This window comes from Balaenoptera musculus, chromosome X (genome assembly GCF_009873245.2).
Source record: "Balaenoptera musculus isolate JJ_BM4_2016_0621 chromosome X, mBalMus1.pri.v3, whole genome shotgun sequence".
Lineage (NCBI taxonomy): Eukaryota > Metazoa > Chordata > Mammalia > Artiodactyla > Balaenopteridae > Balaenoptera > Balaenoptera musculus.
In genome coordinates this window covers 124,961,565-124,981,944 of record NC_045806.1, presented here as the reverse complement: position 1 = coordinate 124,981,944, position 20,380 = coordinate 124,961,565, and the positions used below count along the sequence as shown (strand labels likewise).

General features: G+C 44.2%; 1 protein-coding gene across 4 annotated transcripts in view; it reads right to left on the bottom strand.

Annotated features, from left to right (window-relative positions):
- The window catches only part of MTM1 (myotubularin 1), a 104,329-nt gene extending 84,236 nt beyond the window's left edge, over positions 1–20,093 (bottom strand). For 2 of the 4 annotated variants that reach the window (XM_036840095.1, XM_036840096.1), the window contains exon 1: positions 20,032–20,093. Coding sequence is in view for 2 of the 4 variants with exons in the window: in XM_036840094.1 (XP_036695989.1) it covers positions 5,836–5,849 (14 nt within the window). In the remaining 2 variants the exon portion in view is untranslated. Of the gene's footprint in view, positions 1–5,835; positions 5,887–20,031 lie in introns of those variants that run through there. The other 2 variants (XM_036840094.1, XM_036840093.1) reach the window with 2 other exon arrangements.
- Between the last annotated feature and the right edge of the window lie 287 nt (positions 20,094–20,380).

The following is a 20,380-nucleotide window of genomic DNA, read 5'->3' as shown; positions in this document are numbered from 1 at the left end:
AAATGAAGTAATACACATGAAGGGCTTAGAACAGTACATGATATATTTGCTAACAAATTATTAGCGTCCTTTTCAACAATGAAAGGATAATAACTGAATGCTGACGCCACAACCAATTCTTCTACAAATTAGGTCTGACCCTAGAAATACTAGGAAGAAAGTTAACTACCACAGGGATAGTGCGTGGCCAGTGGTGATCTAGCTATAAAGCTTCTCTTGAAAAAGTACATGGAGGGACTTCCTTGGTGGCACAGTGGTTAAGAATCCGCCTGCCAATGCAAGGGGACAGGGGTTCGATCCCTGGTCCGGGAAGATCCCACATACTGCGGAGCAACTAAGCCCGTGCGCCACAGCTACTGAAGTCTGTGCTTCAAGAGCCCACGAGCCACAACTACTGAGCCCGTGTGCCACAACTACTGAAGCCCACACACCTAGAGCCCGTGCTCTGCAACAAGAGAAGCCACCGCAATGAGAAATCTGCACACCACAATAGAGTAGCCCCCGCTCGCCACAACTAGAGAAAGCCCGCGCGCAGCAACAAAGACCCAACGCAGCCATAAATAAATAAATAAATAAATAAATAAATAAATAAATAAATAAATAAATTTATATTAAAAAAAAAAAGTACATGGAAATACTGTCTCATTTGGACCCTGGGAAGCAGTGCAGAGCTGTGGAAAATGTACTAGACGGGTGCGTGCAGGCCCTGAGCTGTCTCTAATATCCATATCTTCATCTATAAAATATCTCTGTTGGTCTAAATGGGGTTCAATAATAATTAGAAGCTATAGTAAAGTTTACAAAAGTCAGCTACCCTTTTGGTTATAGTGTATTTTGCCCCAAACCCCTAAAGATCAAGCTTCAATCCTTTTAATTTTAAAAAACATTGAATTTGGGCTACCTTGGCTTTAAAGTGAAAATTGAAACTTAATTCCCTATATATATGCTAATTTCAGGAATCTAACCAAAGGTAGACTTCTACCTTTTTTGATCCTGAAAAAAACTTTTGTGATGATTTAAGCCCAGTCTTCTCCTATTACAGAGAAGATGACAGGAAAGCCTAGAGAGGGTAGGACAAGACCCCAGCGTGAGTCAGTGGCAGGACCAGCTCTAGCTGACGTCTCCTAACACGGCAGTATCCTTTCCACCCAGGGAAAAGTGCGTCCAAGTGATCTCTATTTTTCAAGAAACCAGGCTGGATGAGACTGGTCCCAGTCTCAGTAGAGAAGGAGTTTTAGAGTAAGAAACATAGTTAGGAAAACTCATCTAGGCAAGCAATCTCTGAGACCACCCCCCAACCCCTTCAAATAAAGCTACATAAAGGTGGCATTATTTAAAAAATCAAATTTTAAAGTCACAACATGGCCTCAATTGTGTCTCTCTTTAAATTCAAGCCAACTAACCTCAATGGTCTCAGGGTATCTCCCTCTCTGTCCCTCCCTCTGTGTCCCTTCACCTCTCTTCCCCCTCTCCCTCTGTCTTCTGTCTCCCTCCTCTCTTTCTCTCTCTGCCCCTCTCTCTCCCTCTGTCTCCTTTCCCTACCACTTACCACCTTTCAGATAACCTGTTGCTACTGTCCACCCCACACACCAGAATACAAGCTCCCACCAGAATACAAGCCCCTACCAGAATACAAGCTCCCACCAGAATACAAGCTCCCACCAGAATACAAGCCCCTACCAGAATACGAGCCCCCAGCAGATGAGGATTCTGGTCTGTTTTACTTAATGCTGCAAGTTACAGCACCTGGTACAGTGCCTGGCACCCAGTAGGTACTTAATAGGTATTCATTAAATGAATGAATGAACTGGGCTTTAATAAAGACTCGGCCAAAAAACTTAACTGTTGTTTGCCCGGTATTTCACTTAAGCCAGAAATTTATGCAAGCTTAAAAAAAGGGTAAAACCAATCCTTGGCTAATCAAGGTGCTCAAGGCACCATGGCTCTGCGCAGCAGGATGGCATTAACTTCTGGCGCCTTGAAGCACCATAAAGAACTTGCACCAAAAAGAACCTACCATCCTGCACTACAGACTTTACAATGGAATAGATATTTCAAATTAAGGTACAAAGACCTCTTCCCCCAAGCCCTTCTTCCAGACTAAGAAACTGATCCCCTCTCCACTGCATATGAAAAATAGGATTTCACAAAACACCTGCGGCAGACGTAACTATAAACGCTCTCAAATAAATAAGGACCATTTTTACCCTTACTGGAAACATCTAAAAGCAGTAGAATTAGAAAATAAATTTGACCTCCACCTCATTGGGCCTTTGCAAGCAAAATCTAAACTCCAAGGGGAGCTCAGTTGCCATGGTCACCGATTTGCAATCGATGGCCCTTGATTAGGGGTTTTCCCGCACTTTCCGTGTACAAACAGTGACGAAAGGCACACAGGCCTTCCTCTTTGGATTTTACGCGCTGTGCTTTCTTACTCTGTGTTGCTGTTTAAATGAAGTTTACAGGTGATCTCTCTCTGGAGGCTCCCTTGAGAGCTGTGGGAACCTACCCAGTCTGCAAACCAACTTCAAAAGGCTGCCAGCGAGCAAGAAGTCCTGCACAAGCAGCCTCTGAGTCCAGAATTCCAAGTCTTTCGAAGGGAGCTTTCTTTACTTGGAAGTCTGTTTTGAAAAAAATGCCAAATACTCAGGGCAGAGCTGCTCAGTACTCCCAGACCCAATGCTCCCCTTGTTATAAAACAAAGTTGTGCAAAGCCCCTTTGGCTAGCCTGCAGTGAAAGTCAGGGATATTATCAAACCAACCACAATTTTAAAAATCATCAATATAATGCCTGAGCTCCAGGATAAAGGAGAAATATAATAAAAGGACAGTGATTTATAATAACGTATTTTTCAATACAAATTACACTAAAAACAAAAACACCCCCGTTTCCAATTTGGCCTCTAGGGGGAGTTTCGCCCCCAGTGAGAACCACTCGCAAAGAGAGTTCTGTTCTGCACCTGAATGCCCAGAAACACAGGATTTACAAGACTAACTTGTGCTGACTTTTGCATTAAAGTTGCTCTGACTGTAGGCCACCTCGGAGGCAAGAAATGAAAAAGATGTGTTAAGATGCGCTCAACCAAACCACCCCGCACCAAAGAGAAATGTTCACGCCCCAGCCATCTAGAGACCAGGAACAATCAATTCAACCTCTATACTTGCTCATCCCACATGAAGACAAACAATGAACTGCAGAAGTAGGAGTTTATTTCATCTTTATACATTTTGCTTTGAACAAGGGTTGCAAACTTTTTCTGTGAAGGGCCAGAGAGTAACTATTTTAGGCCTTGTGGCAGCTACAGGCAATACGGAAATACAGGGGTGTGGCTGTATTCCAGCACGACTTTATTTACAAAAACGGGCTGCCACCCTCTGCCTTAAACTATCAAAAAAAAGTTATTTCCAAGTGAAATTTCTTCAGCCAAAGTAAATAATAATGTCCTTTTTTTAAATCTTTTATATTGTTTTATTAGTACTTCTACCAGCAGTCTGTGTGCACTTTTTTTTTAACATCTTTATTGGAGTATAATTGCTTTACATTGTTGTTAGTTTCTGCTGTATAACAAAGTGAATCAGCTATACGTATACATATATCCCCATATCTCTTCCCTCTTGCGTCTCCCTCCCTCCCACCCTCCCTATCTGACCCCTCTAGGTGGTCACAAAGCACCAAGCTGGTCTCCCTGTGCAATGCGGCTGCTTCCCACTAGCTATCTATCTTACATTTAGTAGTTTATATATGTCCATGCCACTCTCTCCCTTCGTCCCAGCTGACCCTTCCCCCTCCCCGTGTCCTCAAGTCCATTCTCTACGTCTGCGTCTTTATTCCTTTCCTGCCCCTAGGTTCTTCAGAACCTTTTTTTTTTTTAGATTCCACATATATGTGTTAGCATACGGTATTTGTTTTTCTCTTTCTGACTTACTTCACTCTGTATGACAGACTTTTAAACTAATATGTAAGCCATTAATCCCACCATTCGTAGCTTATACCTTGTAAAAACGCACTATGACCAGCTGCAAAATTGTGTGACACAGCTGAAAAGAGGAAGGGAATCTGTATTCGGACCAGTTTGGCTTTCAAATCCCAATTTTGTCACTTGGTTAAAAATAGTCATTCGACCTTGGACAGACTGCAGTTTTGTCTGTGAAATGGGCATGATACTACCTACTTCATGGGGCGGTGATAAGTAACGTGTAAAATGCTGGCACGGCAGAGGGCAAAACAGAGGCACTCAAATACCAGGTCCCTTCCTCTTACAAGAGATGCTTTGAAGTCATTCCTCAAAGTGGCGCTGACACACTAGGCCGGATTTTCCATAAAATATACAATATCTAACACTGCCTAACCATTCTGCACACATTTTCTAAGATAATCCACCTAATCTTGGCAAAGCTCTGGACAGCCTTAAAGCAGGTTATTCTCAAAGCATGCCTACTTCCATTAAAAAAAAAAAAAAAAAGACAACACTCAACTCCTAGCCCAGGGAAACTTTCCATGGGATCCCTAACATGGAGATCTTGCCTCTTTGCCTTCTATTCTGACTCAAGGATATAGAAATACACTAGAGGTCTCAGAGTAGATCTAACTGTAGTTATTCCAAAAGAGTAGCCCCTGTCAATGTAAGTGGCTTATTGTCCAAAAAGATACCTCCAACACATGTGTTAGAGCCTCTTGATTTAACTCAGCCAAATCAAATCTCAGGGCTCAAGGGACATTGTTTTCATGACTCTTCTTTGGAAATTATAAAATGTTAAACGGTATTTCATTTAGAAACTCACTCTTTGTATCATTTTGATATTTACTATTCATTTTAAAGATCACAATACACTTACTTCCACTTCTTTAAATGTTGCCAAGACCTTTTGGCTAAAAACACTATAATTCAGATTCAGTGAAGAATGCATTTTGAATCACTTTTTCCAGTGGTTAGTGATGGATTTGAGCTGATCCATTCAGCCTAGTCCTTGGTCTCCTCATGACAAATGGCACATCTTCAAGACAGCTGATTGGCTCCAGCGGCATGCGCTGTGGCCATGGAACAGGGTAACTTTAGAAATGCTTCATAACTTAAAATTGGTATGCTAAAGCAACTATTAGAAAAGCCAGCTACCATCAGGTTAACTTTTTTTAATGTAAAAAGGCTACCTAGTAATTTTATATACACTTAAACAGATCATTAAATTCACCAATGGATTTTGTAACCGCCAAATACCTGCCGGTAAACAAAGTTTTAAAATAGGAACAAGATCAAGTTCCCCATCCACCTGCCAATTCCCAAACTCATGAACCCAGCTGATCTGCTCCATGACAGAACTATTTTCCCCCGGGGAGAAACTATTCCCCAAAAGTGTATTTTCAATTTACAAGTGAAAAGTACCTTCTTACACAGAAGTGAAAACGGTAATTGTTGAAGGTAAGAGTAAACACATAAGAGCCACAGCTATAATAGTGACGAAGGTGCTGGTTCAGAACATTGAACTTCCCACAGACCTTCCCAGACTGGGCATTATTAACAATGAAACCTCCAACTGGAATTAGCGCTGGAGGGGAAGGATTGGAAAGAAACTGAAGAGCAGATGCGCAGTTTCTAGAAAAACAAAGAGAGGAGAGAAGGTTGGAGATGACAACCTGCCATTCAGCCCAATTCCTCCAGACACATTCACTGGGAGGAGAAGCAGGAGCTGTGTTGGCACTCGGTCCTTAGGTAACTGCTTCAAGACACAGGAGGCTTCTGCCCACGTACACACGCGCGCACACAACGCACATGCTTCATTTCTCTGTATGTTGCAGAAATTTCTAACATTTCACTTCTCATGCTGTACTGCACTTACCTCTCCGCTGACATTTTACGTCTGTTGGATCAGAGCTTCCTAAGGCCAAGGGCTGGTTCCCACTGCGATGCCGTGCGGAGCGGCCCGGGCCCTCAGTTGATGAGTCAGTGAATACACTTCCACCCTCAGAAACCTGCGTGATCTTGGAGACAGCCCTTGGGCATTAAAGGTGCTCCAGCCTCCCTCCCTACGGCTGATCTTTGCGTTGATAACTCCCTTGCATACCTGTATCATTTTCTACATATGGATATATCCCCAAATAATACGTTGAGTGTGCGTGGTTTTGAACTTTTATACGTAGGTGGAATGGTTACACGTTCTGCGGGCCCTTGCTCTTCTCACACGACACTGTTGTGAGAGCCACGGATGTGGATGTGAGGCGCCGGGCTCTGCTCCTCTTCCCTGCTGCAGAGCGGTCCACCGTTCCACACGCTGCTTTCCACTCTCTTCTCAGCGGTCACGTGAACTGGCTCCAGGCTCCGCTATTACGTTCTGAACAGCTTCTGGCACACGTGTCAGAACTGCGATGGCATCTGTGTGCCAGGTTTTCCAACACCTTTGTCTGACCTTGCAGGAAACATTTTTTTTTAATTTCAAAATATATGGAGAAGATGGATAATGGATGAAAATGGAGGCAAATCAACCATTTGAGAGGAAATGAAATCCCAGGGTTGTCAACACTCTAATTCAAGCAGCAAAGGGGAAAAGGGCAAAATAATGGATGGGAGTCTGAGGTTCTTGGGGCTGCTGAAACAAAGTACCACAAACTGGATGGCTTACAACAGAAATTTCTTCCCTCACAGTTCTGGAGCCTACAAGTTTGCAATCAGGACGTTGGCAGGGCCATGCTCCTGTGAAGGCTCTCGGGGAGGAAACTTCCTTGCCTCCCCCTAGCTTCTGCTGGTTGCTGGCATTCCTTGGCTTGCAGCTGCATCACTCCAAACCTCTGCCTCTGTTGTCATATGGTATTGTCCCTGTGTGTCTCTGTGTCTTCACGTGGTGCTCTCCTTTCTTATAAGGACACCAGCCATATTGGATTAAGGATCCACCCTACTCCAGTATGACCTCAACTAGTTATATCTGCAGTGACCCCATTTCCAAATAAGGTGACATTCTGAGTTACGGGGGGCTAAGCCTACCAACATATCTTCTATGGGGACACAAACCAAAGCAGAGCAAGCAAGAGGTTAGCTTCAGAAATTAACAATCTACAAAATGGTCGACATACGGTTACCAGAACAATTTAGCTTGTCAATCCACATATAAACGTTCACTGAACACCTATTAAGTTAACCAGCACTGAAATATTAATATAGCTTCCTAGAAGAAATAATGAAATGACACCAGGCTAATCATTTCTGAGATACTCCTTACTCGGCATATACAATTATTTAATCCTGTTTCCAAAGAGGTCCAATATCAGTCAACAAATGCATAGTAGGCAACTACTCTGGAGCATGGTGAGAAATTCTAAAAAAAATTGAGATAGGTCTTCAAGGAGCTAGCAACGGAGTTGGGGAGCTGAATAAATATAAGACAAGTTAAACAGCAATAAAGACAACGAACAGGTGTAAGTTAAATAGACAATTAAAGCAAATTGGCTTCCATTTACTGATTTTCTGCTACGTGCTAGGCATTGTTCTAAGCACAGATGAACTCCTTCAATACTGCCAACAACCTCATAAGGCAACTACTAATACTCCTTCATATGAAAACACACAACCCTGAGAATAGGAAGGTTAAACATGTCCGCTAAGAACTTTCGAAACTGGAATTCAAACCCAGGCAGTCTGGTTCTCTTACCCACTATACCCACTAACAGATGTCTATTGCTCTGAATTCTCTAATTGATGATCAAATTAAAAAATGAAAACGTTATGCCTCCTGCTTACACAGCTGAATAAAAAAATTTTTTTTGGAATTCCATCTCTATGTAATAAAATCTGGTCACAAAAAAGAACACTAGACTTCATGTTAAATATGATTAACCAAATAGTGACTTTCCCCTCCAAATCCATGTCTGTGAGGCCCTGAGCCAGTATATTCCTTCTTGTTTGACTGCAGTAGTACTTTGTATTGTGGAAGAGTCTTGTCAAACTGTATTAAAAAGAAGGACAAAATTTAATGAGGGTTAAAAATGTCTATCAGAGCACACGTAGCTAGATGAGTTATTCTACAAAGTCATCCCTTTTGATGGTGTGTACTTATTCCAGGGACACTGTCACCATGCAAAGTATTCTTCCAATTCTTTTGAAAATGCTTTTAGAGCTTAAAGCTAGATAAGACACCATCTCATGACTTTTACCATATCTCAATTTTTAAACAAAAAAGAATGCTGCCCATGAGTGCCCACTCTCTTTATTTAATAGATGGGCCTCAAAATGATTTGGGGCTGAAGCCAAATCCCAAGTCTTTACTCAGAGATTTGACTCCATTGAGGATATTTTGTAAAAGTTGTCATGGTCATGGTCTCTGAAGGCAATTCCAAAGAAGAGTTCCAAAAACTGGGCTGGAAAATTTTGATTTGGAGCTACCTGTCCCTTCTCTACATGGGCTAGAAGAAAAAGCAGCAGGTGAGGTTTTTGAATGTTGCCTAAGATCTCCCAATTGTTAAAAATGCTGGGCTGGATACTTCTTAATTAGTCCTAATTTACAAGAGCAGGTTGACCTTGAAGGTTAACAGAGATCAGCAGTAGGACTCATAGTCTGTGCAATAGGCACTTCGCCATAGTAGTTAAAGGAGTGTCTAAAGGGAATCTCCGAAGACTGGCTTCACTAGAAGCCTTGGAGTTTCAGAAAGAGAGACTTGCAGTGACCCAGAGTATGGACAACAGTTATCTTCCTACTTGGCGCAGTTACCTATTATTCCAGCCACAAATACAAGTGGCCACCCATCCCTGCTACGGACACACACACACACGCACACACTTCAAGAACTTGGCAATATTAGCAGGGAGGAAGTTTTCATAGATGTGGAAGAAATAATCTAAGAAAAAAAGGCAAGGACATGAAGAGGAACCGAAACCAGTGTCAAAAGAATGGCAAAGAAAGAAGATGAAGAAATTCCAGTACCATAACAATGACACATGAATCCGACACAGAATCGCCATGGCTTTTGAAGGAGCAATACAGTCGGCCCTACATATCTACGGATGCAGAACTCACAGATACAGAGGGCTGACTATGGCACTTGAGCATCCATGGACTTTGGTATCCACAACGGGTCCTGGAACCAATCCCCCATGGATACTGAGGGATGACTGTATATGCTGCTCCATAGAAAAATAAAAGAATTCCCAAGCTCCAGATGGAAATTCTGTTATCGACACTAGGAGGAAAAGCTGGGGAGTGGTGGTTGATAATAGTACGAATGTGGTGATATGTAGAGTCAACAGGGCTATTCGTGAGGTATATTATCTTCCTGAAGATTATATCTGAGACATAGATTCTACAAACATAATTCAACATCTAATAATGATTTTTTTTTTTAAATCTCAGCAAACTAGGAATAGATAAGGTAACCTAACCTATGGAAAACCTATAACATCTACTTAATGGTGAAAGATGCAATGCTTTCCCACCAAGTGTGGGAATAAGGCAAGGATGGTTGCTCTTATTGTTTGCATTTGATATATTTTAGAGATCCTAGCAACTTTAACAAGACAAGAAAAAGAAATAAAAGACATAACATATTGAAAGGAAGACTTAAAATTGTATTTGCAGACAACATGGTCACTTGTGTAAAAAATCGTAAGAATACTAGAGAAAAACTACTAGAACTAGTAAATAAATTTAGAAAGTCAGCATGATATACAATATCAACATAAAAATTGTATTTGTATCATTAGAAATGGACAAATGAACACTGAAGTATAAAAATATCATCTGCATTAATTTAAAAAATGAAATATTTAGGGATACATTTAACAAAAATGTGTACAAGATCCATACACTGAAAACTGTAAAACACTGCAGAGAAAAATTAAAGAAGACCTAAATACATGGAGAAATATATCATGCTCAAGGATCAGAACACTCAACACTGTTATGATGTCAATATTGATCCACAGATTCAATGCAATCTCTATCAAATCCCAATAGGCTTTGTCATAGAAATTGACAAGATGATTCTGAAATTTATATGGAAAAGCAAAGGACCAAGAATAGCCAAAATAATCTTGCGGGGGTCGGGGGGGGGAATAAAAAAGAACAAAGTTGGAGTACTTCCACTACCTAATTTCCAAACTTACTATAATGCCTCAGTAATCAAGACTGTGTGGTTCTGGCATCATAAGATTAGACATATAGATCAATGGAACAGAATAGAGTGCAGAACTAGGCCCATCTTTTGGAGGTCCTAGCAATGGTTAATTGACTTCCAACAAAGGTAACACGGTTATTCAGTGGGAAAAGAACAGTCTTCTCCACAAATGATGCTGGAACAATTTGATGTCCATATGGAAATAAGTGAATCTTGACCCTTATTTCACACAATATGCAAAATTAACTTGAAATGAAGCACATAAGTATTAGTTTTATACCGTTGTATAACAAACTTAGTAGCTGTAAACAACACATGTTAATTATCTCACAGTTTGTGTGGGTCGTGGGTCAGGAGTCTGGGCATGCCTTACCGGGATCCTCTGCTCAAGGTCTCAGAAAGCTGTATACTCAAGGGAAGGGATTACACAGGGTATGAACATGGGGGTGGGGGGCAGAGATCAGGGGTGCCACCCTAGGGTCTATCTGCCAAAATAGGTCTAAACAAAGAGCTAAAACTGCAAAAGTCTAGAGGGAGACACAGGGGGAAATCTTTGTGACCTTAGGCAAAGTTTTTTTAGAGCACAAAAAGCATAAACCATAAGAGAAAAACACCAATAAACTGGACTTCATCAAAATTAAAAACCTTTGCTCTTTCAAAGGCACAGTTTAGAAAATGAAACAGTAAATCACAGTTCAGGAGAAAGTACTTGCAAATTACCTATCTAATAAAGGCCTGTATCCAAAATATCAATATATAAAGAACTGACAAACAATCCAATAAGAAACAGGCAAAAGATCTGAGCAGACACTTTATCAAAGAAGATATACAAATGCTCAATAAGCACAAGAAGACATACTCACCATCATTAGTCATTAGGAACATGCAAATTCAAACCACAATGAACTACTATTACACACCCACTGGAATGGCTACAATTTAACAGGACAACCAATAACAAGTGTTAGTGAGAATGTGGCCCAAACAGAACTCTCATACTTTATTTTGCCAGTGGGATGGGAACGCAAAATGGCACAGACACTGGAGAATAGCGTGACAGTTTCTTGTAAAGTTAAACATACACTAAGCATATGGCCCAGCAATGCCACACCTAAGTATTTACACAAGACAAATGAAAATATGAGTCCACACAAAGACTTGTAAGCAAATGTTCATAGCAGCTTTATTCATAATGGCCAAAAAACTGAATTAACTCAAAAGTTCATCAACTAGTGCATGGACATATTGTTACAGCCAAACTATGGAACAGTACTTAGCAAAAGAAAGTCACCAACTGCTGATACACGATGAATGACAAAACATGGATGAATATAAAAAGCTTTACACTAAATGAAAGAAGCCAACCACAGAATACTATCTATATAAACCTACTGTCAAATCACTTCAAAGAACTACTAGTATTCAGACTACATTCTCTGACCATCATGCAGTTAACTTAGAAATCAGTTTTTAAAATACCTAGAAAACATATTTGTAAATTTAAAAATAAACTTCTAAACAACTCCACTGTGAATGAAATAATCACAACGGAAATCAGAATATATTAGAACTAAATAATAATAAAAATACTGTGTTTTGAAACATCCAAGCAGCAAAATAAATCCAAAGAAAGAAGAGAGAATGAAGAGAAAAAGATTTCAAGGGTATATTTTAAGTGAAGAAAGCAAGAGGCTGGGACTTCCCTGGCAGTACAGTGGTTAAGAATCCACCTGCCAAGGCAGGGGACACAGGTTCGAGCCCTGGTCCGGGAAGCTCCCACATGCCGCAGAGCAACTAAGCCCGTGCGCCGTAACTACTGAGCCTGCGCCCTAGAGCCCGCAGGCCACAACTACTGAGCCCATGGGCCACAACTACTGAGCCCACGGGCCACAACTACTGAAGCCCGCACGCCTAGAGCCCGTGCTCCACAACAAGAGAAGCCACCTCAATGAGAAGCCTGCGCACCGCAACGAAGAGGGGCCCCCTGCTCCCTGCAACTTGAGAAAGCCCATGCGCAGCAATGAAGATCCAATGCAGCCAAAAATAAATAAATAAAATAAAATAAATAAATTTATTTTAAAAAAAGAAAGCAAGAGGCTGAATAGTGTATGTAGTATGCTTTTTTGGTGTAAGAAAAGGGAGGAAATGCAGTAAGTGTGAGAGTGTGTGTGTGTGGTGCACGCATGTGTGCCCTAGCTCAAATGTGCAAAAGAAGAAACACAGAAGAATGAATTAAAAACTAATAATATTGATTGGAGTGACTGGGAGAAACAGCATGCCTAGCAGGAGACAGGAGTGAAAGTAAAGCTTTTCAGAATATACCTTGGTAAAAATTTGACTTTCAAATCATATCGTTTCATTAAAGTTAATCAAAAAGACGCTGGAGAATACAATTCTGCTCATTCCTTTCTACATAGTGACAAACCTCATAGTGCATAACCACAACTAGACAAACCTTCGGTAAGACTCATCAAGAAAAAAAGAGAGAAGGCACAAACAAACAATATGAAGATTTAAGAATGAAAAGACAGATGTAAGTACAGATATGGCAGATATTAACTGGTAGTTTAAAACCTTCCCACACCAAAAGCACCAGGCACAGCTGGCTCTGGGGCAAGTTCTACTAAATATTCAAGGAACAAATAACTCCAGTTTTATACAATCTTCCAGAGACCAGAAAAAGGGAATGCTCTCACTCACTGTATAAGGCTAGCAAAACGATACTAAGCTAGACAAAGACAGTAGAGGAAAGTAAAATTAAAACCCAATCTCACTCACAAATACAGATGTAAAGATCCTGAAGAAAATATTACCAAACAAACCCAGCAGTAAGAAACGCGTCCATGCCAGCAATGCAAACCTGGTTAACGCTACCAAGTTATATCAGAAAATCCCTTAAAATAGCCCATCGCATTAACAGGTTTAAAGGGTGAGGGACAAATCTCCATCAAGGCAGAAACGGGGGTTGATAAAACTCAACATCCATTTGCACCACCCCGCCCCCCAAAAAAGTGCACTAGAAATGCGCCTACGCAAACCCTAAAGTCAACATAATACTTTGTGGTGAAATATGGAAAACATCGTGCTTTCTCAAGTACAGATCCTGGGCCCCACCCCAAACCTCCTGAATCAGAAACTCCAGGCTAGCTGCCAGGGAACGTGGAGTTTGGGAACCGCCCTCAGGTGATTCTGGAGCGCAGGCTCCTCGGAGTCAGAGCTCGGGCCGCGGCTCCAGCATCCGCGTCGCCTGCGGGAGGAGGGCTCTCCGCCCGTCCCCGTCCCCCTGAGTCAGGATCTGCACTTCAACCCCAAGTCCGGGTGGTTCTCGGCGCAGCAAAGCTGCGGACAGCTGCTCTCGAGCTGGGCGGCACGCCAGAATCACCCAGAGCACTTCTTTAAAATGCAGATGTCTGATCTCTTCCCTCCCACCCCATCAAATAAATCTGAATGTCTGGGTGGGGCTGGGGCAGCAGGTCGTTAAGGCTCCCCAGGTGATTCTAATGAGCAGCCAGCGTGGCCAACCACGGGTCTGCAGGTCCGCAGCGCGCAAGGAAGCTTCCATTTCCGCCCTGAGCCAGAGGAGAGGCGTCCCTTGAGTCCTTTGAAGATGCCCCCGAGAAAGAAGCTTGCATTCCACACGTCTACCGATGGCGATTTCTCAATACAGGTTACCAAGCTGAAACCCAGAGAAGAACTCTCTGAAACAAAGTTGTGAGGATTCAAATGAGATGTACACGGTAGCACCGGGCAAAGGGCTCCGCACCGATTACACCGAACGTTAATTCAAGTTATTACCCAGGCAGCAGAGGCTCTAACTGCTCTTCGGGCATTGACAGCAAATCTCATGACATCATCATCAAATCAAGGCCAAAATGTATCTCTCAAAGCTATACTGTCCAACACTTGGAGCTGCTCGTATGTGGAGCCTGAAATATGGCTAGTCCAAACTGAGGCGTGCTGTAGATGTAAAATACCTGCTGGATTTCGACAACTTAGTGCAAATAAGGGGAGGGGAACATCTCACTAATTATCATACTGATTACATGTTGAAATGATAATATTTTGGACATACTGGGTTGAATAATATATATTATAAAAATTGATTTCATCTGTCTTTTTTAATGCGGCTACTAGGAAAACGGGATTACACATGTGGCTTGAATTATTCCTCTAATGAACAGCGTGGTCCCAAAGGATCTGGAAGCCGGGATGTGAACTGCTACTTAGACCAACTTTCTCAAACTTTAATTTACATACAGATCACCTGGCGGTCTTGTTAGCCTGCAGATTCTGGTTGTGTAGGTCTACGGGGGCCTAAGATTCTGTATTTCTCCTAAGCTCCCAGGAGCACGGGCATCAGAACAATTTTATCAACAAGGAAAAACTGTTTTGTGGCACAGACATGATGGGAAGCTCTGGAGAAAGGATCATGTCATTTCAGAGCTGATAATAGTGAAGAAAGGAAATGGCAGCAGGGTTACACTCAGCCTCAACTTTAAAAAATCAGTTATTATGTCTCGCAGCAAGGGCTACAGAGAGGTGAGGGCCAGCTCCGACTGTCCTCCACCTGGGAGGGCGGCAGGGACTCCCACTCTCTCTGACAGATCCGGGAGCACCGACGTGTGCAAGAACATCTCAGGACCAGGAAGCTCAAAATGGAATCCTGACTGGGGGTTCTTCTATCCTGCCTGCCACACAACCAGTGTCAACGGCAGCACCCTCCTGGGGTCTCACTGAAACCGAGTGCAATCTTCCTTCTCACTGTGACGCACGGATAGTACTGACAGGTCGCAGCTGGTCACTGCTGCGCAGGTACATTTCCTCTTCCAGTAAAACAGCTCGGGCCGATTCCAGGCCCGCTGGAATGAACCCTGACGGCTCAGTCCCCGCCTAAGTCGTCCCAGGGCCATAAAGGAACTTGAGGGTCATACAAGGGCATTTCAAGCAACACCACCTGATGCTAAGACTCCCTTTTATGACCCACCTCCGCCTCAAGAGCTCCTGTGAAGGTGAAAGCAGGACACCCTGGCGGAGCAGCCCGTTCCATTGGAAGAGGAAACACACAGCGCCTGCTTCTCACAAAATGCCCAAGGACAAGATAGCAATATATAACAATTTTCACGAGGTAAAGAAAGGGCATCGCCTATAACAATTATCACAAGGTAAAGAAGGGGCATCACCGTGTTGCCGAGGTCTGTAGGCAAGGGAATAAGAGCTGAATGAGTTACAAACAAGTTACTTCTATTTTTACTTTCAATTATTACCTTCAACTTCCCTTACCCCTTCCCACCCCCAAACATACCAACAAGCAAAGCAAAAAACAAACCTAAACTCAAACTACTGGTGACAATAGTCTAAAAATCCAGAAGCTGGGAAGAAAAAGGTAGGAAAGCAACGTGTGGGACCTCTCGCCCCACTGGACTCAGCGCTTTCTTATTCATTTGCTAATTGACCATGGAAAGAAAGACTAAGCATGAGCTCCCTTTCATCTTGAGCTCATCGGGTACTCTGATCTCTAGACAGATAACAGAATTTGTTGAAATGAACACATCCCAACAATTCTAAGCTATGCCCCCTTGTCCAGTTCAAGTCAAAGAACATTTACTAAATGTCCACTGCGTGTACAGGGCCATGTTAGGTTTCACCTGCCCAGAAAAAAAGTCTTCAACCTCAGCCCTCTTTATTACAAGCTTGGAAGATGAAAAAAATTACTGCTGCAATACGCAGGTGCTACATATCACGAGAGCCAAGGAAGAGCAACACTAAACATACATGAAATTTCAGAGCTACTTATGGAGTCATTTCAAGATCCTGAGAAACAAATTCAAGTAACAAGAAGAGTACTCGGCACCCATCCTGTTCGAACAGGGAAGGTGCTGTGGACCTGGAGAGCAATCAAGTCCCTGGATTTCTTCCCATCCCGACCCCAGGAGTGGAGGAACTCGGCAGGGCCTCAAGCTGCGTTGTGGAGCTAAGGTAAAGTGTTGATTTAAAAAAGGAAAGGCTTCCATTCTGAGACAGGAAAGGCAGGCAATATTCCCTGGTGCAGAGATCGCCTCGTTATCGCCCTGGGATTGTTGGCTACACAGTACTATCATTTTAGGAATAAACAAAATGGAAGCTCACAAGGTGTACCAATGGCTTCAGGTCTGAGAGAGGCAACAAAACACTTGCATATTTCAATGCTGACACCAGCTGGGGGGGCGGCGGTCAGAGAGGCCACACCTACAGCTCCGGGAGGGGGGGGAGATGGGCCAAGAACAGGAAGGATGCTGCCCTCTCACACCAGTTCTCCAAATAGCGACGGCTTATATAACGCACAGATGCGATAATAATAACGCCGTACAGTCTGCAAAGGACGCTGATGCACACTGGATCCTCTGAAGAGCTCTGGGAGCTTGGTGGTGCAGGCTGTCTTAGCTCTGTCTTACAAATGGAGGAACCACCAGCAGTGAGGCGAAATGACTCGTCCAGTGTCACGGAGTTAAGAAGGGGGCTTTCTACCACCTCCCACAGACACAAGGCTCCTTTGCCACTCTTTGTTCCTCGGGTAGAAACAGAAAGCACTAGTGCACGATGCCAATTTTCTGAAGAGATGCCTGCTACATTCTTAAAAAGAAAAGGATGCAACTCTCCTGGTGGTCCTGTGGATAAATCTGTTGTAAACGTTTAACATGAGAAACCATCCTCTGACTACAGGATGGCAACTGGATCTCACTCGACTAACCCCAACTGGGTCTCCTGGTCCTCTCTGGCTCTCGAGGGAGAGGAACTGGAAGAAAGCCTCTCTTGCTCTAGTCCTGTCTGTAGCAACAAACAAAATATGGGCTCGAGTAATTTCTGAGTCCAAACAGTAAAGAGAACTTAGCCGTGCAAGAACTGTGTGAGCTGCTGCCAATGTCACCTGAAACTCAAAGCTCGGGTCAACAATGAAATGCAAGGAAATGTCTAGAAAATCATGCTTACTGGATTTCCAAAAGTTTATTGGAACATGGTTAGAATCATTTTTTTTTTCTTTAAAAGAAAGGAGTTCCATGTAGCTCAAGTCAGTAACAGTTAACATTTCTTGAGTGCCTACTATGTGTAAGATGCTATTGCAAGCACCTAACATACCTTATCACGCAGGCTGGCCAACAGCCCTGGGAGGAAGGTACTGTTGTTAGTATCTTCATTTTACAGATAAGGAAGCTGAGGCACAGAAGTAAGGAACTCGCCCAAAGTTAGATAGAATTCAAATCCTGAGTAAACACCTTAAAGGTGAACGACAGCCCCGGTCCCCCCATCTGCCAAAAAGGAATAATGAACAGAGAAACTAGAAAATAAAGAAAGCAGAACTTCAAAGAGGTCAGAAACAGGGAAGGGAAATTACTAGCAAGTAATGAAAACAACCACTTATTCTTTGATAAAATTGAAAAAACTTTGGAAATAAGAGAAACTCTGGCCTTTTGAAATCCTTGGCCACCAGTTCAAAATGTGGCCTAAGCCTTGAAGAGGCTCCGCTTTTCTCCTTATTTTGGAGCCCCCAATAAGAGCAAGAACCCCATGTTCTTTCAGTGGTTTTTAAAGTAACTACATTCTGTTAATCCTCCTTTCAATTTGGAACAAAGAATATTGGCGTATTTTTTGAGTAACTTTAATGATTTTTTGGAACCTATAAAAATGAAAACATTTGCTTTGAAGCCACTGAACATACAGAATAGGAGAGAACTGAAAAGGTACTAAGCAGATGAAATTCTATGGTAAGTTATCACTAATGCCATTTCATTGGCACTCTTCTGGGAAAGTTGGGTGCTTCTTGACTCTAGAGCTAATTTCAAATTGAACTAGTTTCTTTACAAAGCACACAACACAAGGAATGAGGATCCCTTCACATGACAGGTTCCCAGTACAAACCAGTGTGCGGGAAGAGAAATCCTCGTTGTCAGGTAGCTCACAGCCAGCAGACACTGGCATGGGATCAACACCCAACCCTGACCTCAGTCAGCAGGGCCTTCTGTAGCTGGAGTGAGGCAGCTACTGAGATGGCGAGGGATTTGAAGAGCGCCTCCCTGGGTGTTTGAAACCACTTACTGTTCGCATGGGAGGGGAAAACGCAAGTAAAAATGAGGCTGTGACAAACTGATCATCCAAGAGGCAATGGCGGGAGAAATGATGACCCCGTAGGATCTTCCGGATTCAGACAGATTTACTTTTGGATTTGGCGATTTGCTTTAATGGAGCCGCCGCTGACCATCTAAGACTAGCGATGCTAAGTGATACCCAACCCCCTCTCAATCATGCTGGCCTGCTGGATGGTCATGTCAGAGTTTCAGAGCTCTATTCTTCCTCATAGAGCTCATCTCCGCCGGAAAATCTATCACTGTTTATTTTTTTATTGTCCGCTTCCCCACACAGAAGCTCTGTAAGGCAGGGACCTCGTCAGTGGTGCCGTCTGCTGTCTTCCCAGCACTCAGGACACTGCGGGCACAGCATGGGCATTCTGCGTTTAATGAATGAACCCACTGACAACTTAATAAATACAAGTTAGAATTTTAAGGTAAGGAGGCCAATCGTTAAATAACCATACTAGACTCTAAAAGCCCCTACGGATGCTCTCCACTTTCAAGTACCTCGGGAAGCTGCTACACAGTGGCAGGACCTCTGGTTTGAACCTCCTCCGTGCTGTGGAATCTCTCAAGGGTATACTGGGTTTTGTGAAACAGCCAAAAGTCATTCAGAGTCAAATCTGGTGAACAAGTGATCATGCCCAATATATATGTTGGATGAAAGGGAAAGCTGTCTATAAATGAACAAGCCTAAGAGTCTTATCTGGCTGGTAAACTGGTTTGAAGGTAATTCAAACATGGTTTGGACTACAACAAAATCGCTGGCTCGGTCTCTAGACTCTACGGTGGATACTTTACAAGGAACAAAACTGAGCTGTGATAAAAACTACCCAGGCTACACAGATGCTGAGATGCCCCCAGAAACCTGACTTGTGATATTAGCTTTGCCTTTAAGTTGCCATTAAGTTGTCACATTAGTTAACCTCTCTGGGCCTTAGCTTCCCTATCGGGGAAACAAGTGAACTATATAAACGTAAAGGTCCCAGTCAATTCTAATACGGCCTGATTCCATTCTTGTGAAGGTCTACTATGTCTGTTTAAAAACCAGTCTCAATCCACTTCGCTTCATACTTTGCATGCGTCTATAAAGCCCGTGATATAGTTTTTGCAGCAGATTGATTTCATATTTGCTTAGGCAAAAACTAAAATTAGTTTTCACTTCCTGAGCGCAGCAAGACAGTTAAGGGAGGCAACCCGGCAAAGGGCGCTTGCTCGTGCCTGTGCATACTTCCGACTGCGTATCAGGGAACTAAGCGTTCCCTCCTCAGATCTTCCCTCAACTGTTGCAAAAGCAGATAAACCTCCCGTGCACGGCACAAAAACACTGGCCGGGAGCGCCGATCGAGTCTTCGCGGACAGTGCCGGGCTACGGCCCCTCCGCAGGACCCACGGGGGATGCGGCAGGCACCCGCCCCGCCCGGAGGGCCAGGGTGAGGACCAGCCGCGGCGCGTCGCCGCTCGGCCCGCTCGCCGCCCCGGGACTGGGAAGGAAAGTCCGGGCAGCGGCCGCGACGCCCCCACTCCCCCAGCCTCCCGGCCCGATTCCTGTCCCTACCTTCGCCCGCCGCCGGCCCGGGACCTTGGGCGGGGAGAACGAGGGAAGCCGGAGGCACCTGCCTGCTGCTCCCCGGCCTCAGCCCTAGCCGGCCGGGACAGCGAAGGCACTCGGGCTAATCCCCCTCCCCCCGCCCACCCCCGCGGGTGCTGCGAGGCCCCGTGGGACTTGCCGGCCCCGGGAGTCCCAACTTCCTCTTCCCGGGCCCCCCCCCACCACCACGGGTCCCCGCAGCGCCCGGCTCGGAGCCAGGCCAGCCGCGACCGCGCACCCACCTCGGGGTCCCGGCGCCACCGCCGTTGCCAGGCTGCTCAGCTCCCGGGCCCCGCTCCGCCCCCTCCAGGGCCCGCCCCCTGCGGCCTCCCCGCCCTCGGCCACCGCCCGCCGCCCTCCTCCGCGCGCCGGTTGGTGGGGGTGCGTCACGTGCCGGGGGCGGGGCGGGTAGAGGGCGCCGGCCAAGCCTGGGGAGCAGCTCCGAGGGGCGGGGCTCTTCGCCCTGGAGGCTGCTGGGAAACCCTGTTTCAGGGGCCTGGCGCGTGGAGACAGCTAGGAGTTGTAGTTCTAAATACGGTGCCGGGAATGGGCGGGACCAAGATGCTAGGGGCCACCCCTGTTAAGAGAAGT